General features: G+C 42.5%; 1 protein-coding gene across 5 annotated transcripts; it reads left to right on the top strand.

The window, feature by feature from the left end:
• Positions 1 to 4,837: 4,837 nt before the first annotated feature.
• Positions 4,838 to 24,432, top strand: B3GALNT1 (beta-1,3-N-acetylgalactosaminyltransferase 1 (globoside blood group)). 5 transcript variants are annotated; one of them, XM_051983108.1, is made up of 4 exons: positions 4,838 to 5,147; positions 5,711 to 6,127; positions 9,482 to 9,646; positions 21,867 to 24,432. In XM_051983108.1, the coding sequence occupies exon 4, from the start codon at positions 21,939 to 21,941 to the stop codon at positions 22,890 to 22,892; it is 954 nt and encodes a 317-aa protein (XP_051839068.1). In that variant the 5' UTR covers positions 4,838 to 5,147; positions 5,711 to 6,127; positions 9,482 to 9,646; positions 21,867 to 21,938; the 3' UTR covers positions 22,893 to 24,432. The 5 variants fall into 5 exon arrangements, with proteins under 5 accessions (XP_051839068.1, XP_051839067.1, XP_051839065.1 ...); XM_051983107.1 differs by lacking the exon at positions 9,482 to 9,646 and having other exon boundaries at positions 6,009 to 6,127; XM_051983105.1 differs by lacking the exon at positions 9,482 to 9,646.
• The last annotated feature ends 2,992 nt before the right edge of the window (positions 24,433 to 27,424 follow it).

Here is a 27,424-nt window from a genome sequence, read left to right as displayed (position 1 = left end):
GTGTGTGTATGTAAATGTATGTATTTGGATGTGATGGTACATGTATGTGTGTTTGGATGTGAGTGTGTTTGGATATTATTGGGGGGTGTATATTTGGGTATGGATATGAGTGTGTGTATATGTGTGTGTGTTTGAAATAACACAAAAAGCTTTTTCCCAGGTTGTGTTCAATAGGTGCTAGTGTTTTACATGTGCTTTTATACTTCTACTTAGTGAGCAAATAAACCAGTTTTTTTAAAACATCCTTTTCAAGTTCTTTTTGCTGATGACTATTGAAGAATACTAATTCAAAAGAATTCTAGATCGATCAGTCAATATTTGTTATTCTTGCACAATAAAAAAAGAAAAAGGAATATTCTTGTCCTTAATTGAGCTACTGACCTAGTAAGAATACATGAAGTGTTAACTCTTTTTTAAAGGCATAAAGACATTGAGATGTATTTAATTCATTAGAGTGAACGTTAAGCCCCTATTCTGTGACAAGGACTGCCTTTCTTCACCTGATTTCTTGCCTTCCTTTGGGACCGAGCTCAAATTTCACCTTTGGTGGAAGGCTCAACCTCCCTACCACCCTCGCTCCAGCTCCAGAGATGACTGTCCCTTTCCACTGTATGTAACTTGTATGTACATATTTATTTACCTGTTATCTTCCCCATGAAAATCTGAGCTTCTGGGGGGCAGGGAGCTATTCCCCACCCCATCCCACCCCCCTTTTTTGGTAACCACAGCTTAATAAATAATTCCAGCTTGACTGAGTGTCCTGGAGGCTGGACATAGAAGAAAGAGATGACAGTCACTATCCACAATGATCTTGGATTGTTCCGAAATAAGTCATTTTAAGTCAACAGAGCCCACAACTAATGAGCTGACCTCGAAGGTCCTTCCAACCCTGAGAATCTGTGAGTCTAATACAAGAAAATGTCTTCCTCAGCCTACAGCAGCCTCACACCCCCAGCCTAGGAAACAGTGGGAAGCTGTTCCTCAGTCCTCCCACCCTTGGTCATTCTGCTGATAAATGGCCCAAAAAGACCGACTCAGCAGAAGCACTGGGCAATCTTGGAGACTGGATTCTCGTCCTTTTATATCTCCTCCTGCCCTGCTTTCTTTTACCAGGGAAGATCTGGGACTAACAAGCTGTTTTCCATTGGTCTCTTTTGCTTCCCAGGTCGCTTTAAAAGAGAATGAGAATGAGTAGCAGCAATGAATATACATCTCCGAGTACCCACTGGGCATTTCAACAATAAAAAATAGACAGAGGCTGGGAGGTTTATGAGGAGACAGGGTCTGTGAAAAATAATATTAATGGCCTGAAGCGTCCTTGCAAATATAGAAAGGATTTTTTTTCAGTCCATTAATTGAGTTGCCAACAACAGATGACAAGATCTGTTATTAATAGGCTTTCTTTCCTACTGGCTGCTGAGGTGGGGAAGACGGTATTAGCCTTGCTGTAGTTATCATCCTCCTGAATAGAGAGGGTACAGGGGAACCTGCTGTGCCCAACTGGGAGAGGAAAAAAATCACTGGTTGAGTGCTTGATTTGAATATATATCAAGTTTCTAGGATAGATCAGAAATAGTACAGAAGACTGAAAGTCTTTAAGACGCAAAGGAGTTTAGGCTCCTATGATGTTCAAAATGACAGAATCCCAGAATCTTAAAGGAGGAAGGGATTGTAAAGGTCATCTAGTGAATTCATGGGGCAGCTAGGTTTGGTAGTGGATAGAGCACTAGACCTGGAGTAAGAAAGAGTCATCCTCTTGAATTCAACTATAGCCTCAGACACTTACTAGCTCTGTGACCCTGGGCAAGTCACTTAACCCAGCTTGCCTCAGTTTCCTTATCTGTCAAATGAATTGGAGAGGGAAATGGCAAATCATTCTGAAATTTTTGTCAAGAAAATCTCAGAAGGAATCACAGATTGAGCAAAACTGAAAAATGGGGCAACAACAACAACAATAACAACAACAACTTGCATAAGAATCATCTCTAAGGGGGAAAAAATTTTTAAAATAAAATTAAAAAAAAAAAAAAGAAAACTCTCTAAGACACTTCAAGATTTTGCTGGAAGACCTTCGGTAAGGAAGAGCCACTACAGGCCAAAGCAGCCCTTTCCACTTTAAGATCAGATCTCATTATGAAGAAGTTTGTGGGGTTTTACTGACATTGACCCTAAATCTGCCTCTCTGTACTTTCCCATTCATTTTTTTTCTAATTCTAGGGCCAAACAGAGCATAAATATAGATTTAAGTCTTTTTCCAAACTGAATATCCTGAGTTCCTTCAATCCAATTTGATATGGAATCATTTTTTAAAATGGTATTTACTTAATTTTCTATTCCCTTTATGTTAATGAGGAGCTTTAATAACTGGGACAGGGTCAAAAACAACCACAGAGAAATGTTAGGAATCAGTATCATACCTAGACTCTGTTCTAGAGCCGTGGTCCTCAAACTTTTGTTCTCAATATCTTTATCCTATCAAAAACGATTGAGGATCTGTCCAAAGAGTTTTTGTTTATGTGGGTTATAGTTATATTGATCACATTAAAAATAAAAACTAATTATAAATTTATAGACTCTCTGAAAGGATTTCAGAGATTCCCAGGCTGCTCTGGACCATATTTTGAGAACCACTGTTCTAGAGACAAGTCCATTAGAAGCAATTTTATTTAATTTAACAACACCTAATTTCCAAGCATGTTCTAGATGAGAAGCTAAAATACCTGAGCTGTCATTTGAACACACTCTTGATGCGTCTCTATTTGAAATAGTACTTCTAGAGACCTTGAACTAGGGGGAAAGTCCCAACTTGTTAAAGAACAGTTTGGAGGTTAACAATTCTGTCTCTACAAGTAGGATGAAGGGTCCCTGAATAACTACTCAACTGCATTCTTGATCTCCTCCTCTCCAAAGTTTCCCAGGAGTAATAAGGGACCTCCTCCCATAAATCAAGCTTAATCCTTTCAAAACAGAAAACTGGGAACTGCTCATGGATGAGTCCTGCTTTCAAGGTTGGGAACTTTAATGTCCTGGAGGGACATCAGGCGGTCTACCTGTTCAAAAAGACTTCCTGTTTCCACTCTTAATCCACCTCCCTAAAAAAAGGCTTTTCTTCTTGACTGACTCCGCATTTTCAAACTGGAAAAAAAAATTTTAGATCAGTGAAATATTTATTCCTTGATATTTCTAGAAAAACTAGAAGGATGTGGGGGTTTCGTTGGTTTGTTTGTTTTTTAAATATGCTTCCACACCAGGACAGACTTAGCACTGACAAGTAGGGATGACCAGATGCATGGTGATCTCAGAGTTCTTATAATGATCTGAGTTAATAGTACCCACTATTTGCTAGACACCATACAGAAGGAAAAAAAAAAAAGAAGAAAAAAGATAGTACCTGCCCTCATGAGGCTTACAATCTAATGAGAGAAGGCTCAAAGAGGGGGCAGGAGAAAATCCCCAAACCAGGGAGAAGTTAGAGAAACAGCAAAGTTTGAGAAATCAAGATATGGCTGAGCCCAGGTCTCTCCTCAGATGGAAGTTTAAAGCTCATGCTCCACCCTCCAATCAGAGGCAGAGGGCAATGATGAAGTGGAAATGCTAAGGCTAATTATTAGATCCTAGAGGATAATAAGGTTATTTCAATCATGAATTTCCTGAGCTTGATGAGGAAGTCAGAGAAGTCCCAAGATGGTGCTGCCAGATGAGAAGGAGGGTATGTATGAGCCAAACTCTCCTTCAACCAAGTTTGGCCCCTTTGGCCCTTTGGACGCTACCATAGCATAAAGGAGAGCAGCCCCGGAGACTTTTTGGCCAAATAGGTGGAAATCAGGACCAAAGAAGGCCAGGAAAGGACCTTCTGCCAAAGCTGAGGAAGACAATCAGCACATTTCACAGAACTGGGTTTGTTGACATCCTGAATTATTTCCTTCCTGACTTGGGGTTTTGGGGGAGGATAGGATTGGGATGGGGAGGAAAAGAGGTGACTTTGAGAAAAGTGAATGGAGGGCTAGCTGCTGATTTTGATGCTTCACATTCACGGGCACTTTATTTTCGAAAAAGTGGTTTTTTGCTTCGCTTTGAAGTCACATGTTTAACTTGGACTGTTGGGGGGGGGGGAGCTATGAGGAGGTTTGTGTAGGTAATCCTAACAGCTGGCACTTACACATCCCGTTAGGCAAAGCCTTTTACTTACCTGAGGTCACTGCATCCTCCCAACCACCCTGGGAGGTCGGTGTTCTGGTCATCCTCAGGAAACAGAGGCAGGCAGAGCAGAAGTGAACTACCAGGGTCATACTGAAGGGGATTAGCAGGGTCAGACGGCTGGTGCGTTCTCGGGCCAGACCCAGCGCTCCATCCCCAGTGCCAGGGGCTCGCGTGGCATGGGGGAGAGCTTGCTGTGCCAGGGGGCACCCTCACTGAAGCTGTGCCAGAGCTGAGATTGGCAAGGCGATATGGCCCAGGGCCAGTGCAGGTGTGAGGAGATTAGCGGCCAAGCAAAGGTTCGGAAGCGGAAAACTACCCCCTGAGGGGCAGAGTCCGCCCGGGCTGCACTCAGCCAGCGGCTTCTTGGCCACCCCGCAGGGAAACTGAGGCAGGAAGCAACATCCCTCACCCCCAGACCCCGTGGGCCTCCGGGTCTCATTCGGCTCGCGCCTCTAGGGGCCAAGGCAGAGGGGCCCTGGGGCTCGAGCGGGGTCCACACCTCGCCCCTGCCCTCCCAGAGTCATGGGGGCCGGCAGAGACTAAGAGGGTGGAGCAAGGAGGGAGTCGCCCTCCCCCCGGGCCCCGCCCTCCGCCCCAGGCGTGCCTTACACGCCCTTTTGGACAAGGCGGGAGCAGAGGGTCTCGCGGGTAAGTGACCCGCCGGGCTTCGGGAGCCCCGGACAAGGCACGCCCTCACCTGAAGGGGCGTCCTGCGCGCCCTTGGAAGGGGGGGCGAGGGAGGAGTGAGGAAGGGTAGAGACGTCCCGCCGAGCCCAAGCTGTTGCCCGCAGGGACCGACGCCGGGAGCTCCGGCCCGGCTGAGGCGGGGGCTCGGTGCCTCCGGGGCCGAGTGGGCCTGGCTGCCAGTCCGGGGCTTCACCTCCCGAGCGAGACGCTACTGGACAGAAAAAGAAGAAAGGGAGGAGGGGCGCGGATTAGCTGGACAGGTAGGGCGGGGCAAGGAGGGAGGGTACTGCACTACGGCCCCCTCCCCGGCACTAGCTGGGCCCTGAGGGGAGGGGCCTCCCTTTTCTCCTCTCTACCTCCCCGGGGCCGAGTAGGTGCTGGTGGGGCTTTCGGAGACTCTCCGCAGGCGGAAAGTTAGACTTGGGCGTGGGAGGGGCCTTAAAGGCGATCTAGTGCCCCCGTAGCCAAGGTCACCCCGAGAGAAGATCGAGAATCTGGACTGGGACCCCCTTTGGCCCGTGTTTTCGCAAAGGACCCTTCTTGGGGAGGGGGGAGGGAAGTGCGCTAGCCGGGGCGCGCCAGGGACAGCTTCTCCCCAAATCCGGAGACACTCTTACTTCCACGAGCAGAGGCCTCTGTCCTGTGGCAGGAGTTGGGGCTGAACGGCCCCTCCCCTCTCCGCGACCCCTGATCTGCGGGAAGCTGGGCCTCCCGGCCAAGAAAATGCTTCCAACACAATCACTGATGTGCTTGGGAAAGGGGGCGACTGGGGTGGGGGAGGCCGCCACTGCCAATCCCATCCAAACCCGCCTTTTTTTTACAGAGGAGGAAACTGAGGCATGGCTGGATCGCCCGGGGTCAGCCGAGGAGGGAGCCTCCGGCCGGGTTGTTTTTGGAATACTCGGCTTCCTGATAACTGAGCTCCTGCTGCCCCGACAGCCAAATTTCAGCAGCCCTGGGAAAGAAAACCCAGGGCTTGTCCGAGAGAAAGTGCTCCGGCTTTGGGCTGGAGGGAGGGGAGGAGAAATGTGTTTCCAAGGAAAACCAGCTCCAGACGTCTTGGTTCAGCCCATGAAGTGAAGGCGGGCCTCCCACTGGGGCCATTTCTGTTTTCCCGGTAGAGTCTGCGGGGGATGGCGTGGACTTGGACATTGCCCACGAGCAGAGCCCAGGATGGAACTAGGCCTGTGCCCGGCCCCGAGAACACCCGGCCCTCCTGTGCCCATCTGAGACAGCCTTGGTAAGTTCTTCAGCCGTCTTGTCTCTGATAGGATAGCTTGGAGCCTCCGAGGCTGGGGGGTGGGAGCTCCCTTATTCTGGGGCTCCCCAAACCACAGGAGGCTGAGAGGGAGGACTGGGAAATCCTCAGATTTTTTGTAGAACTTCCAATCCCCCCAGCTAGCTCTTCCAGCCCCATCTGCCCTGTGTTAGAGCATTGTCTGCGGGGCAGGGAGGGTGAAGAACTCTAAATCAGCCTTCTTCAAACCTTTTTAAAAATCTCTTTGTGGTTATTCAATCCTTTCAGTTGGGGTTTTCTTGGTTGAGATCCTGGAGTGGTTTGTCATTTCCTTTTCCAGATAAGGAAACTGAGGCCAACAGTGAGTAGTCCAGAGTCGCACAGCTTGTATGTGTCTGAAGCCAATTTTGAACTCCTCTTCCTGACTCCAGACCCAGCATGCTATACTCTGCCATTTAGATGCCCATAACCCTGCTACACTCTGAAAAATGATGGAGGGACAGCATTTCCTCACCCCCCCCAACCCTAAAAGATTTTGTTCCAGGGAGGTTATATTCTAATGCTATTAGAAAATTAACATATTATGAATATTGATGTTATATTAACCATCTATACTACATATGGGGAATTAGTATTATTATGAACATACTTTTGACTTCTTCGTATGTGAAAAAAGTCTTAGGGAACTTCCAGACCACATTTTATGTAAAATAAATCATGCTAAAGAGGAATTTTCTTTTCAAAGAGTTCTTTCCTGTCAACAGTCTCTATTAACTTCACTGCCCAGTGTATCCACTCAACTGTCTCAATTGTTTTTGTGTGGGATGTCCTCCCTCCCTCCTCCCAGATGAGCTCATCCAGTTTTTCTTAAAATCAGCATCCTTATCTGTACAGGAGCTAAAAGGAGGGGCCCGGTTTTGGGAGTCAGCAGAAATGAGCTATTGATCCAAAATATTCCATATAATGGCCAGGACGGATACCTTAAGCAATTATATATGGGATGAGTGTTTCCCAAAAGTTTTAAGTTCCACAAACCAGGATCAAAACCTCCAGAGCAGTGTTACTGAGAAGATGAAGAGAATTTGTTATTTTATAACTGAAATGAATACAGTTTCCACTTGATTCTTTCCCTCCAAGAAGATCCGTGAAGTACATGATCATAATTATTTAGTGGTTCTGCCAGACACTGTCTGGAGATACAGAGTTCTACCCCTGACAAATAACGATTTTTTGACCTTCTCGGTGCTTAGGCAGCTTTCTAAGTGGAGCACTTAGTGATCTAAATTGCTTAGAAGCAGTTCCCTCCACTAAAGAAGTCTCTGGCCTAGAATAGGAATAACAACAACAACAACAATAATAATAGACAGTAATTTAAGGTTTGCAAAATGTTTTACATAGATGATCTTCTTTGATCTTCACAACCTTATGAAATAAGTGATACAACTATTATTAGTCCCAAGTTGCAGGGGAAGAAATTAGTGTTGAATAAGTTTAATTTTAGAGTCACACAGCCTAGTAAGTGCTTGAGGCAGGGTGCCAAACTCAGGTTTATCGTTTTTATTTACTTTTGTTTTTTAATTTTAAAAAAAATTTAAATATTTTTGGAGGCAGTCAGCGTTAAGTGACTTGTCCAGGGTCACAGCCAGTTAGTGAATGAGGCTACACTTGAACTCAGGTCCTCCTGACTCCAGGGCCGGTGCTCTATCCACTCTGTCATCTATTTGCTTCAATTCAAAATTTTTAAAAATTAATTCATGATGCTTTCTTTGAGGACATTATATCCAGAACAATTGCTTTGGTTGAAGGAAAGATTTGAAAACACAAGTAGATATACTTACAAAATCTTTTTCCTTGGAAATAGTTCTAATGACCAGTATTTATTAGATTATAAGCCCCTTACGTGCAAGGACTATCTTTGTAGCCCCAGCTCTTAGCACAATGCCAGGAACTTACTAGGTTCTTGAGCACATGTTAAGATTTTAGAGCCTGAAGGGAACTTGGACATCACTGAGTCCTGCCCTTTCATTTTACAAATGAGAAAACGGAGGGGGAGGGGGTGTTTTAAGAGATTGATCTGAAATTTAAAAAGGAGGGAGTGAGCCTGGGTTTTTTTGAATACCCTTGCCCTCTGACTTCAAGGCTCGAGCTTTGGCTCAGTCTCTCTCCGGTCCCATCTCACCAGGAAGATTTGGCACCCATACAACAACTTGGTTCTGGTCTCCTCTCTGGTAGGGGTCTAAAGGCCATTTTAACAAATCACTTCCTACCTCAGGCAGATCTTTTCAATTTTCCAGACCTTATTTTCCTCATCTGGACGAAGGATGGGACAATGTGATATTGTTGTTCAAGTCAGTCATCACAGATCATTCTGTTTATTAAACAAACTAGTCTTTAGATCTGGGTCAACTCTTTTGGGTGATGTGGATACTATAAATTAGATCCAGTGGAAAGATCTGGCATAATGGAAAAATTCAACTTAGAGCCTATCATTCAAGGGAGAATAACTGCGAATAGAATGCCTGCTGAGGAGACTGAGGTTCATGGCCTTTTGGTGATCTGGTCAAGTTCCAATAGAATGGGGGAACCACTCCATCACACCTCCTCGTGAACCTCATATTCACTAATTTAAAATGTAATGTGATTTATGTTTTGTTTTCAAACTTATTTTGGTAAATATTTCCCAATTAAATTTTAATTTGTCTCAGGCCCCTCTGGGGAGCATTGTGGACATTGATGATCCAGCATCACTGGAGTTGGGATAGATGAGAAAGGGCTGATCTACCAGGGGAGGAGAAGTATTGTACATGGGAATTGAGTCCCTCAACCAATGAAATGAAAGCCCCACTCCTGGCTCTTGGCAAATTTCTTGCCCCTCTCTGAATAATGCATTTCTCAGACCCATAATATCCAGAATTGGTGTACACTAATTGAAATTGAATGAGCCAGAACTTGAAACAAGGTGTTAACTCAGTGGAATTGATAGAAACAATGCTTGTGTTTACACCTTAGAGAGTTCACACATTGGCTCACACATTAGAGTTCACAAGTCAGGAGATATCCAAGTTTACACCTCCCATAATCCCACTCTTGGAGAAGGAGTCAACCTTTGAGTTTACACCTCTAAAAGAGCATAAAAAGGAGCTGAGTCAGTGGAGTCAGTCAGTTCAGAAGATTGCCAAGAGTTGGAGCTGAGCTAGAGGCAGAAGCTGGCAGAGGCAAAAGACTAGCAACGAGAGCTCTCGGAACCAAAGAAAGCTAACTGGGCTATTTTGGAAGAGACAGTAAAAGATTGGATTTTAACTCCTGGCTGTATTTGAAGTGATTATTACTTGGAACTGAAACTAAGTCTGCCTCCAGAAAACCTCCCCAAGAAACCTGCTCCCAGAGAGAACCATCATATTTTAGAAAAGAAGAGAACGCCACATTTTGGCACCTGAACGTGGGACTGACAGGACCCTGATTTCAGTGGAAAAGCCTCTGATCCTGATCCAGTGGAAAAGTCCCCTCAACCCAGAAATCAGGGTGAGTACAACAAAGAAATTTTGTTAAAAGAGTTAAAGTAGAATTTCAGCTAAGATGGGACAGATGTTTATAAAACAGCCTTCTGTTTCTCTTCAAGGAAAATGTTTAGAGAGCATTGTCAAGGTTATGAAAAGGTTTGATTATAATTTTGGAGCAGATCACTGAACTTTTAGAAACTGTAAAGCACATATATCCTTGTTTCTCTATGGAAAAAGAATTGGATCTAGACAAGTGGAAATTAGTAGGAGAGGATCTTTGTCAATTCTATAATAAAAATGGACCTGACTCAATTTCCAAAGACATACTTAATACATATAATTTAATACAACTGACTTTAGGAAATTATGTAAGTGTTAGAATGAGGAAAAAGAAGAAAAAGCAGGAGGGGGGAAGTGCCAATTAAACTAGGTGAAAAGGATGAAGAATCAGATTCACACCAGGAGAAATTAGATCATTCCTCACCTTATGATCCTCTCCCCTCAGTTAACCCTTCATGGGTGGAGGGAAAAGGAGGAAGGGGAGAGGCAGAAATACAACCAGCATCTCCTGTGAAACAGAATATGACAAGATTAGAAAAGGCATTAATTAAAGCAAAAAATGAAGGACAAGATGTATCTGATTTTATAAATGCATATCCTGTGATTGAAAAGCTTGACTCTTCAGGTCAAAAAGGGAGAAGATACACTTCTTTTAATTTGGAAAAAATTAAGGATTTAATAGGGTTGTACTTTTTATGGGGCTACATCATCTTATGTTAAGATGTTACTAGATAGTTTGTCTTATGAAATCTTAACCCCAAGTGATTGGAAATCCATAGTAAGGACATGTTTAGAACCTGGACAAAACTTGTTGTGGCTTTCAGAGTATCATGAATTATGTAGGACTCAAGCCCAATGCAATAGGCAAACAGGAGCTATTGGACAAATAGCTTTTGACTAACTAGCTGGTGAAGGTCAGTACGGAGAGAGTTCAGAACAGATTTATTATCCCATACCAGTGTATGAGCAAATTTCTAAGGCTGCAATAAAAGCTTGGACTTCTCTCCCCGGACAGAAAGATGGAGGTAAAGCCTTCACAAAAATAAAGCAAGGTCCCAATGAACTTTTTGCAGATTTCGTGGGACGTTTGCAAACAGGTGTAATAAGAACCATTGCAGACAATGCAGCAACAGAAATAATGACTAGACATCTGACTAAGGAAAATGCCAATGAGGTTTGCAAAAGAATTATATGGGACCTAGAAAAAGATGTTCCTTTAGAGGAGATCATAAGGTGCTGTGCCATGGTGTGCACAAATGCTTATTATACCCAAACTATGATGAACATGGAAAGACAAGGTCCTTCTTGGCAAGGGACTAGAGAAACTCATAGATATTTTCAGTGTGCAAAAGTTGGACATATGAGAGCCCAATGTAGATACAGAGATAGAGTGAGAGGACAGGGTGAGAGAAAACCCCAAATCCCATGTCCAAAATGCAACAGAGGCTTCCACTGGGCCTCAGAATGTAGACTGACACAGGGAAATGAGAGGCAGAGCCCAGCTCCAAGATATCAATCAAAAGACAGATGGGGCATGATGGCAGCTGAGGTTACACCCAGAGAGACTTTAGAAGGTCAGAACTCTGATGTGATCAATCAGCCTAAAAACAATCACATGGCAGGAAGAGATTACAGTTGGGGAGAATACAGGTTTTTTAACCCAACAGGGAAGTGTTCAGTGCAAGCAGCTCTGATGTCATTACCAGATGATGAGGAGAAATCCCAAAAGTGATAAATAGAAGGGAATTAGATAAGTTAACTGCCTGGGAGAGAGGGTTTGCTTGTGTTTCTACAGATAGAGAAGGAAACAGATGGGTGGCAATGAGCACCTGGAGAGAGACAGAAAGAGAGAAAAACCTCAAAATAAAGGAGAAGATTTAAGAAACATCTGACACTGAAAGAGCATGGCTGACAATGAGACTGTTAAAAGAACTTTAAAATCTTCAGGAATCATTGGATTCCCTAACACAAGATGAGACTGTTTCAAGGACTTGAAAACCAGCAGGAATCATTGGATTCCTTGAGATGAAAAATTGTTGATGAGGCTATTGCAGTATTGCAAAGCTAACAGGAATTATTGGATTCCTGACATATGAACTAATGGACAGTGGATTCCTTTTGGACTATTTCTAGGACTTATGGACATGTGTAAATTCTTCATGTTGATTCATGTTATTTGTTTCATCACTACTAACCCGGGTTATATTGCTATGTGCTTTTATAATTGATGTAATTATGTATATTACCTCCCATATTGATGGATTTATGTATGCCTGTTTCAAGTGAGCCCCTTCAGAAAACCCGCTAATCTGATTTGGTTTCCCATTTCCTTTGGTGTTTTCATCTCCCTTCCTGAGAAGTCAGGGAGGGTGTGACCACCTCCTTTTTATGGTGTTTTCACTTCTTTTTTGAGCAGTCAGGGAAGGCGTGATCACCTTTTTGGGGATTTTCACCTCATAGGTCATGACCATCTATGTTCTAAATCAAAAGAAAGCGGGAGATGTTATGGGCCAGAACTTGAAACAAGGTGTTAACTCAATGGAATTGAGAGAAACAATGCTTGTATTTACACCTTCGAGAGTTCACACATTGGCTCACACATTAGAGTTCACAAGTCAGGAGATATCCAAGTTTTCACCTCCCATAATCCCGCTCTTGGAGGAGGAGTCAACCTTTGCATTTACATCTCTAAAGGAGCTGAGTCAGTGGAGTCAGTCAGTTCAGAAGATTGCCAAGAGTCGGAGTTGAGCTAGAGGCAGAAACTGGCAGAGGCAAAAGACTAGCAACGAGAGCTCTCGGAACCAAAGAAAGCTAACTGGGCTATTTTGGAAGAGACAACAAAAGATTGGATTTTAACTCCTGGCTGTATTTGAAGTGATTATTTCTTGGAATTGAAACTAAGGCTGCCTCCAGAAAACCTCCCCAGGAAACCTGCTCCCAGAGAAAACCATCATATTTTAGAAAAGAACATTGTTCAAGGATCACAAATTCTTTGTTTTCATTTTTTTTTCTAAAAGAAAAGAAAGTGAAGGACTTTAAACTTAACTGAAAAGAGCTGGAAATGAGCCCCTTCAGGATCCTTCTGTATCAGGATACACAGAACAGACAATGCATGGGGAGTGGGGAGGTGGGGGTGGGGTTGAATCAACAGTCAAATATAGCCTGTCGACTCCCTCTCAGAATATGTATATATATTTAAATAATGTCTTTTTTATTTTCAAAATATCTACAGAGATAATTTTTAACATTCACCCTTGCAAAACCTTGTGCTCCAATTTTTTTTCCCTTCCCTTTACCCCCTCCCCTAGAAGGCAAGTAATCCAATATATGTTAAACATGTACAGTTCTTCTATACATATGTCCACAATGATCATGCTGCACAAGAAAAATCAGATCAAAAAGGAAAAAAAGCAAACAAACAACAAGAACAAAGTGAAAATCCTATGTTGTGACCCACATTCATTCCCATATTCCACTCTCTGGATGCAGATGGCTCTCTCCATCATGAGTCCATTGGAACTGTCCTGAATCACCTCAGTGTTGAAAAGAGTCAAGTCCATCAAATTGATCATCACATAATCTTTTTGTTGCCGTGTACAACGTTCTCTTGGTTCTACTCACTGCACTCAGCATCAGTTCATGTAAGTCTCTTGAAGGCCTTTCTCAAATTATCCTGCTGACCATTTCTTATAGAACAATAATATTCTATAACATTCAGAATATTTTTTAAATTGAATTTTAAATTAATTTTCACTTAAATTTACTTTTTAAAAACTAAAACACATTATTGTTGTTCATTCATCTTTAAAGTGGACCAATGTATGAACAACAACAAAAATCTGATCACTTACATTTTGTAAGACATTTGGGGATTTGGGACCTATGTTTTTTAAATTGATTTTTAAAAATTTGTTTTTATTTAAAATAAAATATGATGACAAAGGAAACCATTTCTATCGAAACTCAATTCACAGAGAAACTAGTTCACAAATCCCAGGTTAAGAACTGCTGAGGTAATAGAAATGGCACAGCAGCTTTCCCTAAAGAACAGTATTATGGCATGATGCTCAAAGACCCCACCCTAGGCTCCATTCCCCATGCTAGTAATATGTGAGATGCAAACTTTGAACCAGGAGAAGCAAAGTATACCTGCTGATCCATTTTTCCTTTTTATATGAAAAATATGTCAAGCTTTAGAAAGTGCCATATGAATCAAAACCTCATGGGGTGATTTTCAGGCCCATGACTATTCTACAGTACCAAGTGTCCCTCTCTCAATTTCTCATAGCCTTTTCTAAGGGACTGTGAGACTCAGAAACAGCCTTCCCTCCAGGTGGGACAGAATACAAAATCTATCTATTAAATTAGACCCACCTAGAGATAGTGAGGGGGAAGATGACACAGAATGTCAGGTTCTTTTCAGAGTTTGGTGGACTTTTTCTTCCTCCCCCCCCCTTTTTTTTAAATTTCCTATTTTAGTTGAAGATAAAAGATTCCTACACTGAAATAATTTAGGAAGAAATGTATTAAGTGTCCAGCAGAGGGGGAGAACCAGAAAAGAGGTGCCCCCCCAATATCTGTAAGTTACCCATTGATGGCTTTCCTTCAATCTGGAAAGGACCAAATAACATCCTGTGTTAGAATCAAGTTACAGCGTGACTGACTGGCTGATCAGACCAATACGAGCTCGGAGTGCTCGGCCACAGGTTGGACATAAACTTCTCTCATTTTTCTCACTTTTCTTCTGGGCTAATTCAGTTCTTTGCTCACAGGGCACTGCCCCCTCTCCGAGGAGGGTACGCCATGCTGGGCGGTCTTGGATCAGTGTCTCCCTTGTCATACAACTGATTTTAAAGTTCTTGAGAGTGTCCTTGTTTTCTGAGCACCTTGGGAACGTTTGCCATGTGTGAGTTCTTCATAACATAATCTTTTTGGCGAGCGAACGTTTGGCATCCAAACAGGGTGGCCAGCCCAGTGGAGTTGGGATGCTGGTGGGCAGTTTGGTTCCAGAAAGGAGCTAGTGTCCGGCACCTCCTCCCGCTAGGTGACCTTCAGAATCTTCCTAGGACAATTCCAATGGAAGCGATTCAGTTTCCTGGCACGTGCTGGTAGATTGTTGGATTTCACATGGATACAACAATGAGGTCAGTTCAGTGGCTCACTTCAGTTTGGTGGTCACTCTCCCCACTTCAAGAAAACAGTAACAGATCAGTGCACTGTAAGATGCGTATGTTGCTTTGACGTGTATCTTGGGTGTTGTTTTTTTTTTGGGGGGGGGGGAATTTTTTTATTTTAAAAACATATACAAGGATAATTTCTCAATACTGACCCTTGAAAAACCTTGTGTTCCAATTTTCCCCCTTCTCCCAACCCCAAATGGCATGCAATCTAATATATGTTATACATGTTAAAATATATGTTAAATCCTATATATGTAAATATATTTATACAATTATCATGCCGCATAACAAAAGCAGATCATAAAGAAAAAAAGTAAGAAAGAAAACAAAATGCAAGTAAAAAAACAACAAAAAAGTGCTAATACTCTGTTGTGAGCCACCTTCAGTTACCACAGTCCTTTCTCTAGGTACAGATTGCTTTCTTCATCACAAGATCATTGGAACTGGCCCGAATCATCTCACTGTTTCAATCTGACTGGGTTTCTGAACAGCATAACTGTTAAACATCAAACAAATCTAGTCTTTAAGTCAGAGCTTCTTAAACTTTTTCCACTTGTGACCCCTTTCTGCCTGAAAAAAATTTTCCATGACCCCCAGATATTAAGGAATGCAAATCAAACATCTACTGATAATAAATCATAATTTCATGACCCCCACATTTCATTATTACACATACTCCCCATATGGGGTCACGAACCATAGTTTAAGAAGAAGGGCTCTAAGCAATAAATCTGACTTCTCAGTCATGCGAGACTAAATTCAAATAATGTCAAAAAGTTTTCCCACATGTCTTCTAAGGGATTGTTCTCTAGGACAGATATTTTGGGAAATGTAAGTGGTGAAAAAAAAAAAAAAAAAGACAGCAAGGAAAATGTGTTTAAAGATAAAGTATATGCTTGTATTTATCTTTTTTTTCTTCTTTTTTCTTTTCCTTTTTTTGGGGGGTGAGTAAGGCAATTGGGGGTAAGGCTTGCCGAGGATCACACAGCTAGGAAGTATTAAGTATTTGAGGTCATATTTGAATTCAGGTCCTCCTGACTTCAGGGCTGATACTCTATGTGCCGTACCATCTAGCTGCCTTCCTTTTTTTCTTTTCTTTTCTTTTTTTTCTTTTATAATTTCATATATATATATAATATATAAATTTCTTTTATAATTATTAGGATTAACTGATATTTTGCTTGAATTATTATGGGTACTATAGTTCATTTCAAAGCTTGAATGAAAATGCTACTTGAGATAAAATAGATTTTCAAGTATTTGATTTTTCACTGAATGATTTATTTCATTTTTCTGTATTGAGCCTTTAATTTGTCTTTTTCCTGTGTAATTATAACTGAACCTACTTTCTTATTCTGAAGGTCTTTCTGTGTTTCGCTGTATCCATCACATACATCATATCTTACAGCACACTAATATTCCATTGTCTTCGTATATCATAATTTGTTTGGGACTGAACATAATTTGTTTCTTTTGGGGACTGGCCAGGTAGCGCAGCGTAGAAAGTGTCAGGCCTGAAGTCAGGGATCCTCATCTTCCTGAGTTCAAATCTGGCCTCAGACACTTAATAGCTGTATGATTCTGGGCAAGTCACTTAACTCTGTAGCTAGAGAAAGAAATGGCAAAGAGTCAGACATGACTTCAAATAACTGAACAACAAAAATAGTTTTCTTTTTTAAAAACTTTGAATCACCATTTCTTAAGAACAATTTTCATTTAAAGCATGAACTTATGAACAAAGGAAACTTGACTTTTCTCATTAGTTTCTGAAGCTTTTTCACTTAATTTCCTTTTGAACGTTTTAAAACTCAGAGCATTTAAAAAAACATTCCATTGATCTATTTTTTTCTTCATTATTATCACTAGTCTTCTCTCCTCCTTTCAATTGAATCATGGCATAATCACAAAATAGAGCCCTGTTTTAGCCATGGCCAGCAGGTTTCATCCTCAGGTTGTAGGAGCTAGGCTCGATCATTGTCCTCTTCGGAGTTCTGAAGTCTTCCAAAGTTGTTCATCTTTAAAGTGCCGGGGTAATTGTGCAGATAGTTCTCCTGATTCCATTCACTTCACGCTACGAAAATTCAAAAAGGTCTTTCTGTGTTTCTCTGTATCCATCGCACACATATCTGATAGCACCCTAATATTCCATTGTTTTCATATATCATGATTTGGGTGTTCTAATTGATAGCCATCTACTTTGTTTTTAATTCTTAGCTCACACACACATACAACACAAAACCCACTGCTATAAATACTTTGGAATAGAGGGGACTTTTTCCTTATCGATGGCTTTGTGGGGATATAAGCCCAGTAATGAACTTTGGCTTCTTAGACATTTTATTTGCTTTATTTGCATAATTCCAAATTGCTTTCCAGATTAGTCACATTAATTCACAGCCTCACCTTCTACAACTCGTTAAATATTGCTGCTGTTTTTAAAACTCATTTTTGCCAGTTTGCAGGGATTTTAATTTCATTTATTATTAGTGATTTAGAGCACTTGGTTGTAAATATTGTGCAGTGTATTTTAGGTTGGTTTTTTTTTTTTTTGACTGTTCATATCCTTTGATCATTGATTTACTGGGGAATGGCTGTAGTTTTAGATACATTTATTAATTGTTTATTAAGCTTAGATACCAAAACTTTACCAGAGAAATTTGATATAAAGGTTCTTTCCCCCTCTCATTCAGTGTTGTCTATGCAGAAGCTTCTCAGTTTCAAGATCCCTCTTCTGCTATAGAGTATTATGTTCCTTCCTTTCACTTTAATCTTTTTAAAGGTAGTCATATTATCACTGACTCTTTGTCCCTCACCTTGGTCCCCTCTTCTTTTCCCCTTCATTTAGTCCTCTTCCTTAGTCTTTTAATTTCTTCTTTTGTACCCCTTTCCAAAAAGGATTTTTCTCTTTTCATTATTCATATTCTTTTCCTGTTTATTCTAGACCCTCATTCTCTGATTCCTGGTTCCTGTAAAATGATCCCTTCGCTCTCTTTTCTCTGTATTCTTTATGAAATAAAAGCTTCCAAAGTATTCATTCTAGGCTCTCCCCTGTAAGCAGTTCTGCCAGTGCCTTATAGAGTTTCCCCATGAGTTCCCCCTTTCCTTTGAGCCTTGTTCTCAGAATAAGGCCAGTTATTGCCATTGTTGGGACACTGGCTCATGGAAGAGTCCCTCCCCCACCACATTTCTGCTTCTGCAGTCCACCACGGAGCCGAAGTCTCTCTCTGATTTTCTTTTGACGTTTGCCTTCATCTCCTGGGGTCCGTGCTCCCCCTCTCCCAGATGCTGGTTATCCCCTGGGGGAGGGGGTGTCTAATTCCCTTTTTTCCAGTGTAGGATAAGTAGATTTTTCAAGCATCAAATCCCCTGAGCCTGATCCAGGGCCCATCTGTCTTCCCTCATAGAAGTATTCATTAATGGAACCCCTTTACGCCTCCAAAGGAAGACCTTCCTCATGACCACTCCTACCCCTTTCGATATTTTCTCCCTTCTCCTACTCCCCTTTAGGCTCTTCTCTTTCTGAGACCACTTTCCCCTCATCGCTAGCCCTTGCTCCATTGCCCCATTTTCCTGTACCCTTCCAAGGTGTACTATACCTTTGATTTACCTGTCAGCAAAGTAGTGTCAGGTTCTATGCATAATACCCCTGTCTGCCTCTTCACTGTTACCTCTGCCAGACATCTGCCTTCATCCTGGTCTCTTTGTCTACTTTTAGAAAGAAATTTTTTTCTGTCTCTGTTGTCACTCTCCTGCTTTTGTTGTCCTTACCTGCTGAATGCAATCATTCCTCCTGCATTTGGGCTGTTTGAGATGTTAGAGAAGCAAATAATCTCTTCATTTTTTAATTTTCTTTCTAAAAATGTTTCTTTCCCCCTTTCTCTCTCACTGTCTCTTTCTGCATCTCTCTCACTCTCTCTGTCTCGCTGTCTCTCCATTTCCTTCTCCTTCTCCCTCCCTCCTTTTCTCCTTTCCTCCATCTTTTCCCTCTCCTCTCTTCCTCCACCCGTCTGTCTTTCTCACTGCCTATCTCTGTCTCTTTATGTCTTTGTCTCTCCATTTCCTTCTCCCTTCTTCCTTTCCTCCTTTCTTCCCTCCCTTTCTCTGTCTCTCTCCATCTTCCTCTGCTTCTTTTCCCTCCCACCTTTCCTCCATTTTTCTATCTCTCTCTCACTGTCTCTGTCTCTCTTTGTCTCTCTCTCTCTCCATTTCCCTCCCTCCCTCCTTTCCTCCTTCCTTCTCTCCCTCTCTCTCCATCTCTCCCTATTTCTCCTTCCCTCATTTCCTCCATTCTTCCCTCCCTCCCTTCCCCCCTTTTCTTTGTCTCATCATCTATCCTTTTGTCCTTTGTGATTAGGTTCAAATTTGCAGGATGAGCCACTGGACACCAATGCCCTTCAAAACACATTATTCCATTCTCTTCTAGTGGGTGCAGGATAGTTTTGTATTATTTGAATGTTCTTTTCTTTAAATTTCTCCTGATGACAGTTGTTTATTCTGTAAATTTAACCACGAAGGGTCTTAGAATTTTCAGCCTTGGGTTTTGTTATTTTCTGTTTTGTTTTGTTTCTTTCTAAAGAAGATCCATCAATTCCTTTATTTAGAAGTACTGAGATTTCTTTTGAAAAAGGTCTGATATTCCTTTTGTTGGGTTATTAATTTTTTGTCTTACCGTGTTCTCCTGGGAGATGTATAAGCCTTTGGCTGTCTCCATGCATCCTGTCTTTGAGATCCATGTTTTGCTTGCGTAATGATCATATTTTCATTTAATGTTTTTCTTTTCTGCTTCTCTTCAAGGTTGTCTTTCATTTCCGTGTATTTCCATTCCTAGTCTATTATTTCACCTTGTTTCTTTGGTGAGACTCACCATTACCAATTCTAGCTTTTCTGTTCTACTCATTATTTTTTGTTGAACAGAACATAAATTCTGCTCTTATTCTTCCCATTTCTCTTCTGAAGCACTCAGGAGCATCATATCATGATTCCAGGTTTTCCTCACGTCGGATCCTCTGCTTCCTAAATGTTACTTTGGTTTCCTTTGCTTTGCAGTTTTTATTCCTAGATGCCTGACCTCCAATTTATCCTGCATGTGTTTTGTTTGCATGTTGTCTCCTGTTAGACTGTAAGTTCCTTGAGGACAGGGATTCTCTCTATCTTGATTATCTCTTGCGCCTTTTTCTGTATCCTTAATGTTTATCCCAGTGCCTGTACTGGGCACTTAGTAGGTACTTAATAAATACTTACTGGCTGCCTGTACTGGGCACTTAGTAGGTACTTAATACTTACTGGCTGCCTGTACTGGGCACTTAGTAGGTACTTAATACTTACTGGCTGCCTGTACTGGGCACTTAGTAGGTACTTAATAAATACTTACTGGCTTTGAGGAAGCTCGCACAATTATTGCGACCCCCATTCTACGGGATCACCTAGCTAGCATCAGAGGTGAGATGGGATTTCTTAAATATACACTGTGTCATAATTAATGATGGCATTCATAGAATGGAATGAATCTGGGTCCTTTTCTCTGCTGCTGCCAAATTCCTCCTCCATTTCCAAAGGGAGTATAAGGGGAATAAGAAAAGGAACATCATTTTTAGGTCCAAGAGACTAAAAAAAGCTGGATCACTGGTTGATCTCTGGGTCTAGAGCGGAAAGGGACTTTCATGTGGTGTGCTGGACAGAGCTCAGAACCCATCACTGTTTCAGAATTCTCACCTTTTTTTTTTTTTTTTTTTTTTGGTCATAGAATCCTCTAGTTCCATGGGGATTTCTGCTCAGAATATTGCTTTTAAATGTGTAAAATAAAACAGAGGAGTCTGATTGTAGCAAAAATAAAGATGCTTTTCCCCTCACATTCACCGTCACAAAAACGCCCTCCTCTGCAAATCTCTCGTGGAGCCAGGGTGAGACCGCAGCTCTATTATTTTGACTTAATTCTAGAAGAAATGAAGCGCCTGTCCTTGGGCACGAGCTGGGCCCGGTACTGGGAATTACAAAGACCAGTAGAATCCACAGGAATCCCCCATATCTCCTCGTGGCAGATCTCTAAATGCCGGCTCGTCCGCCATCCCTGTGGTGATTCTAGGCTAAGATATCGGACAGCTGACTCGCTGTCAGTACGTACAGGGACCTCACAACCTGGAGGGTGACTCTGGGATAATCTGCCCACTGTCAGCTATTTAGCACAGCGCCAAGCCCGAGTAAAGGCTTTGTAAATAGTAGCTGTTGTTACCATCAGGATTATTTTCAACAATTTTCCATTGGGGAGGGGGGCTGTCTTTGTATCCCTAGCATTTAGCCCATCCTTGGCACATAGTGGGTGCTTCATAAGGACCTGTCCAATCACAGAAGGGACTAAGCAGATAGAAAATTGAGATAAAATGCAGATTCTGCTGATGGCATTTTTCATCCCTTCGCTCTTTTGCCTCCTTGTAGAACTAGAAGCGCCCCAGAAACTGGAGGCCACTAAACTGCACAGAAGAATCCCTGTAGGCTGCATATTGACTTAGGAAACCACATGTTGACATTATCTATGTTCTATTTTACTTTTGTTTATTTAGCTAAGTAGTTTCCAGTTATATTTTAATCTAGTTTAATCTCAGGAGTATTTATTATGAGTTTGATCCCTAAGAGCTACCTCACTTTTATTCTTCACAGGACAACCTGTTTCCATCTAGCCATCTGTCAATCAATAAACATTTATTAAGTACCTTTTGTATGACAGACATGGGATAGAAAAAGAAGCCGAGGAGAATCCGCCAGAGCTCCCAGGAAGACCATGAGGAGGGCTGCTCTCTTAGCGTCACGGGATAAGAGGAAGGGTGGGTAGGAGCCAGGGTGGGAAGTCCTAAGGCCAGCCTGGAGAGGAATGAGGAAATGGAAGGCTGAAGGCATTAGCCTGTAGGCAGCCAGAGCGTGTGTGTCGGGAACTTTTTAGAAGGGGACTGGGACTGGGAAAGCACTCATCCAAGCCTCCTTGGGTTGTTTTTTTTTTTTTTTTTTCAGATTTTGGGGCTCTCTTTTCCAAGCCTCCAGACCTTCATCTCCAACCTCCCATCGGAGCCCTGAAGACACAGAATGTCTGTGAAATGCCTGAGATGGAGCCTCTGGCTACTCTGCTTCCTCACGGTCGCCATGCTCTGGTACCTCAACCTCCCCTCCTACGCCGTGATCGAGAACCTCAACTGGATGTATTTCTACGAATACACGCCCGTGAACCATTCAGAGTTTGCCTTCACGCTCCGGGAGCGGGAGACTTGCTCCGAGCGCGGCCCGTTCCTCGTCATCCTGGTGACCTCGCGCCCCGCGGACGTGGAAGCCAGGCAGGCCATCCGGGTAACCTGGGGCGCAAAGAAGTCCTGGTGGGGGCAAGAGGTCCTGACGTTCTTTCTGCTAGGCCGGCAGACGGAGCCGGAAGATAACCTTTTGGCCTTATCCGTCCAGGATGAAAGCATTCTCTACGGCGACATCATCCGTCAGGACTTCATAGATTCCTACGATAACCTGACCTTAAAGACAATTATGGCCTTCAGGTGGGTTACGGAGTTTTGCCCCACGGCCCGGTACGTAATGAAGGCCGACTCGGATGTTTTTATCAACACTGGAAACTTAGTAAAATATCTTTTGACCCACAACCAGTCTGAGAACTTCTACACGGGCTACCCTCTCATAGAGAACTTTTCTAATAGAGAATTTTTCAAAAAAACATACATTTCCTACCAAGAGTATCCCTTTCGGGTGTTTCCCCCGTACTGCAGCGGTCTAGGTTACGTGCTGTCTGGAGACCTGGTTTCCCGAGTCTACGGCATGATGGCGCACGTCAGACCCTTCAGGTTCGAAGACGTGTACGTGGGGATCACTCTGAGCATCTTAAAAGTGGACGTCCATGTCCCCGAGTCCGATGACCTCTTCTTTTTGTACCGGATTAAGTTTAATGTCTGCAAGTTCCAGCACTTGATTGCAGCCCATGACTATTCTCCCAGGGAACTAATCCAGTATTGGCAGCTCGTGCAAACGGAAAGCAGCTGTTGACCCTCCATCCTGTGGTGACCGCGCCAAAGACTTTGCTGAAAGCCCGTGAGGTCGGCCTGGGAGCTTGCCAACGGAGGGTCCCTTCAAAGGCAGGGCTCGTCCCGGCACCCACCTGGCTTTCACGCATTCGGATCCCACCCCCCTTGCAGGGGCCACCTCCTGTGTCATTGGTTTTTGCTTTTGAGGTTGACAGTGCAAAAGAGTTCTCTTGTGATGCTCTTAAAGTAAAGAGATGAGTACCAAAAAAAAATAAATAAAATAACAACTCAGAAAGAAAATAATAGATTTTGCCAACCACACAGAAAAAGGCCTAAAGATTTGAACATGTCATGGGAAAATTTTACTAGTAGGTACTTCATAGAGTTCTGTTTTATTTACGTTAGACTTATTTAGGACTACTGATAAAAATGAGATTATTTGGGGAAAAACAAACTTTAAGGTTAAAGAAGAGTGTTGCTATAGCTGGATTAACCATTTTTGAAAAGTTGTAATACTCTAAACACTTACTATTGCACTGAATATAATTAAATTCTTTTTCTTCACATGAAAAGCTTCAGTATGGCCTCTGTAACAAAAACCAGGTTGGTTTTTCAGAGACCAAGCTAGCTTATTATGGAAAGCACATCACCCATAGCCTGGTTACTTAACGGTGACATTATTTTGGCCAAACATAGGAAATACAGGCAATCTGTGTCATTGAAGAGAATTAAGGTTAGGGTTTTATTTGAGTAGTTTATAGATAGGACCCTCTCCATAGACAGTTAAATGCCCAAGCCAGAAGACATTTGAACTTTCAATATCCACGGGTCATTATTATGGGCTTCGGTTATTATATCGGTAATACAGACATGTACGTTTGCTCTTTCAGGTTTTTATCTTGACATTTGGATAAGTTTGGGCTCTTTGGAGTTGGATCGCTTCTCAACCAACTTGGTGCACACTTTGCCAATGGGAAATGGATGAATGTGAACCCCTTGAGGGCATCCAGCCGTGGTTCCATTTTTGTTCTTTTCTCCCCAGAGTTAGTCCCTGGCTCATACTAAGAGCTCATTAATTGCTAATCATTTGGGCGTTATAGCATAATTTGGAGTTTAGAAAACATTTTTTCATGTGTAGAGATATTGGATAATATTGTGTATATATATATATATATATATATGGATGTATATTGAATTATGTCTTGTTTTTGGAAATAATTCCTTTATGTTTTTTTTAAATTTTATTTTAAAAGAAATAAAATTTTATTACTTTCATGTACAAATAGCAACTAGAAAGGGCTAATAAAGTATTTGCAAATAAATGAGTGACTTGCTTTAGTGAAAAGACATATGTTAATAGGCAGATGAACTCATGATAAATGGGTATTTCAAAAGTGCTTGATCAGATGTGAAAAACATCTTACTCTTAATGGCAGAGCCAGAAAACTGCTAGACAGAAAGCTGCATAGATTGTCAGATGTGATCTCTGGAGTGGATATTTTGGCTTAATTATTTTAGTTCTGGGCATACAGTAGGAGCTTAATAAATGCTCGTGTTCTTTATTCCTCTGTTGTTTCTATTGCTGGTTATGCTTATTGTTTTTATTATTTTGATAATCACTTATTTTCTTGCATCACTGATAAGATTCTTGGCTGTACAGAATAATTATATTGGGAAGAAGAGAGAGAAGGGAAGGTAACAGCTAATCCCTTTGTTCTAAGGTTCTATTTAAAAATATTTTCATTAGGGTTAGGGAGCAGCAGCAGTGAAGCTTAGGATGGGCCTTCTGTTTGGAATTGCTTAAGCCGAGCCATTCAAGGACACTAGAGAGAACATTCACTCCTGAAATGTCACTGAAAACAGTGATCTGAAATTTTTAGCACTCGTCCCAAAGATAGAAAAACCCATCCAAAAAAAACCGTTTTTGCCCCACTGGAATTTCACCGTCATTTGGTTTTTAGGATTTGTATCCTGGTGAAATCGATATTCATTGAGCTCTTGGGATTGACTTAGTGAACATTTATTAAGTGTTTACTGTGTTCTGGGTATTATGCTGAGTGTTAGAGTAAAAAAAATGGCAAAAAAAAAAAATACTCCCTACGCTCATAAATCTATAGTTAAATGATGGAGAGAAGATATAAATAATTTAGAGAAATACAAGATTTCTGATGGTCACCTGAAAGGGTTTTCTGGCTAGGGAGGACCCGTATTTCAAGCCTACATATAATGCTCAAGCGGTTTCCCTGAATATTGTTTCATCAGACAACTCCTATGAAGGTAGAAGGACAAGTATCATTCCCTTTTTGCAAAGGGGGAAACTGAGGCTTGGAGGTAAAGTGACGCTGAGTTAATGGATTTATAACTCCAAAAGCCAAGTGGGTATGGGACTTTATGGCAATCAAGATTATTGTTCAAAAAATCATCCAAAAGAACCACTGCTGAGGGCTGCAAAAGTACCCGTGACATTATCATGTCAGAATAGATCGATTAATTTACCTTTCTTATTTGCATAAATTTTGTACTTTTACCTTTACTGACATTTACATATAACTGACAGGTCTGTCCACTTCACGAGAGGCAAGAAGTAAAAAGGGTCGGCAGCTATTCGGAATAGTTTCTTAAATCCCCGTGTGTTTTAGTCCTACGGAGGTGAACCGCGTTGACTTGGGGATCTGAGGAGCTGGCTTTCAGGCCGTTGCTAAGGGTGGCCTGTAAGAGATAAACAGTGGCGGGCATTCCCTCGGGTGTCTCCCTAGGCGCACCTGCTCCCGCCCTTCCCCCATGTAATTACTGAGTCTTGGATGAACCTCCCTGACAGATGGGGGGTGATCCAGCCTGCCCCCCCCCGAAAAAAGCAAGGTGGGATGGGGAGCCCGGCTCTGGAAAAGCAGCCAAGTGATCCCTCAGAGGGAGAAGCCTCTGTCGGGGAAGAGGCTTGGGAGCGGGAGGGCAGATAAAGGGAGAGCGGGGAGAGGGATTAAAAGGAAAGAGGTTTAGAACCTGGGTTCAAAGGCCAGCTCTGCTTATTTATCAGTTAATCGTTCAATTAATTTTAATTTAGGACACTATAATTATGACCATTTAATTTTTAATTAAGGATATATGTGGCCATGATTATAGGATTATAATAAAGGATGATATGATTTGGGGCCTCAGTTTCTTCATGTATAAAATAAGATCCCTTGTGCTCTTGGGGTCCCATGAGGTGGGGTTTGGGTGGGGTCGGGAAATCATGCAGTTGCAGAGACGTCAGAGAAGGGAGAGGAAAAAGTGAAGAGAAGAATTCTACAATTCTTGCCCTTGGGCGCACGTCCCTACCCAGTATTCTACTTGTCTGACCCCTCCTTAGTCCCCTCTGAGGGCTCTCCATCTAGTGGCAGCTGATTGTGGGGTCCCCAAAGCTTTGGCCCCTTTCCCCGTATGCATTCTCCATGGACTCAGCCATCGTCTCTATCTAGCTTTAGCCTCCATCGCCCACCGGACATTTTGAATGAGAAGTCAGGACACGCCCTCATCACCTCGGCTTGGACCCTTCCCCTGGCCTTCTAATGCCGTCCCCGCCTGCCGTCCGTGCCCACGCACATAATAAATGCTCCCCGCCTGACAGATGTGCCAGAACCTGCCCCAGTATTTCTATCGCTGTTAACAGCATCTTCATGAGCTCAGCGATCTCCTTCCACTCCCGGGACTCGGGGACTTCCCTGCAGTTGTCCCTCCCCAGTCCAGGATGTGCGAGCCACCCTGATCACACCCACTCTAAATCTGCAAGACTTCCATTTGGGCTTCCCTCTGATTAAAAAAAAAAAAACTGAGGACATCTACTTCCCTGGGGGCTGGAGACCCTCGTCATCACATCCAAGGAAACCCCCTAAAAATGTCCTGCTGGGCCAAAAAGCCCAGAATGCCTCATTTCGCTTGCAGATTCAGAATCAAATAAAGCATCTGCCATATCTGAGCGCCTAAAAATCAGTAATCCGGACTGAAGCAATACCACCCGAAGTGACACAGCAGGCCCGGGACCTGGATTTGAATTCAGCTCTGCCACTTGCAGTCTGTGATCTCGGTCCGGCCCCAACCTCTCTGGGCCTTTTCTTCCTTTTTAAAACAAGGAGATTAGAAGAGATGCTCTTTAGGATCCATTCCAGCTTCCAGTTAACGATCCTTTTTCCTGGTTAAAAAAATGGCATTCTCTGTACACTGGAACAATGGGTCTCCCTTAAAATTAATTTTAGAAATAAAGAATTAACTTTTATGACCTCAGGAGGTGGTTGAAACGGAGCTCCGGCTGTCCTGAGCTCAGCCTTGGTGGGTGCTTACGTGGCCCACGTAGGTTTTGTCTGGAATTGTGTTAGGATGTGTGTGTGTGTTTCATTTACATCACGTGTCCCAGGGCTTCCTGGGTTCCTTGAGGCGGCCCAACTATTTAGGCTTTGGGGCAACTTGCTTGGATCTTATTTTATACATGAGGAAACTGAAGCCCCAAATCATAGTATCCTCACTATATCCTCATTATAATCCTATAGTCCAGAATCCTAGTATCCAGAAAGATCCTAG

Source organism: Antechinus flavipes, chromosome 3 (genome assembly GCF_016432865.1).
Source record: "Antechinus flavipes isolate AdamAnt ecotype Samford, QLD, Australia chromosome 3, AdamAnt_v2, whole genome shotgun sequence".
NCBI lineage: Eukaryota > Metazoa > Chordata > Mammalia > Dasyuromorphia > Dasyuridae > Antechinus > Antechinus flavipes.
This window is presented reverse-complemented; position numbering and strand designations above follow the sequence as displayed.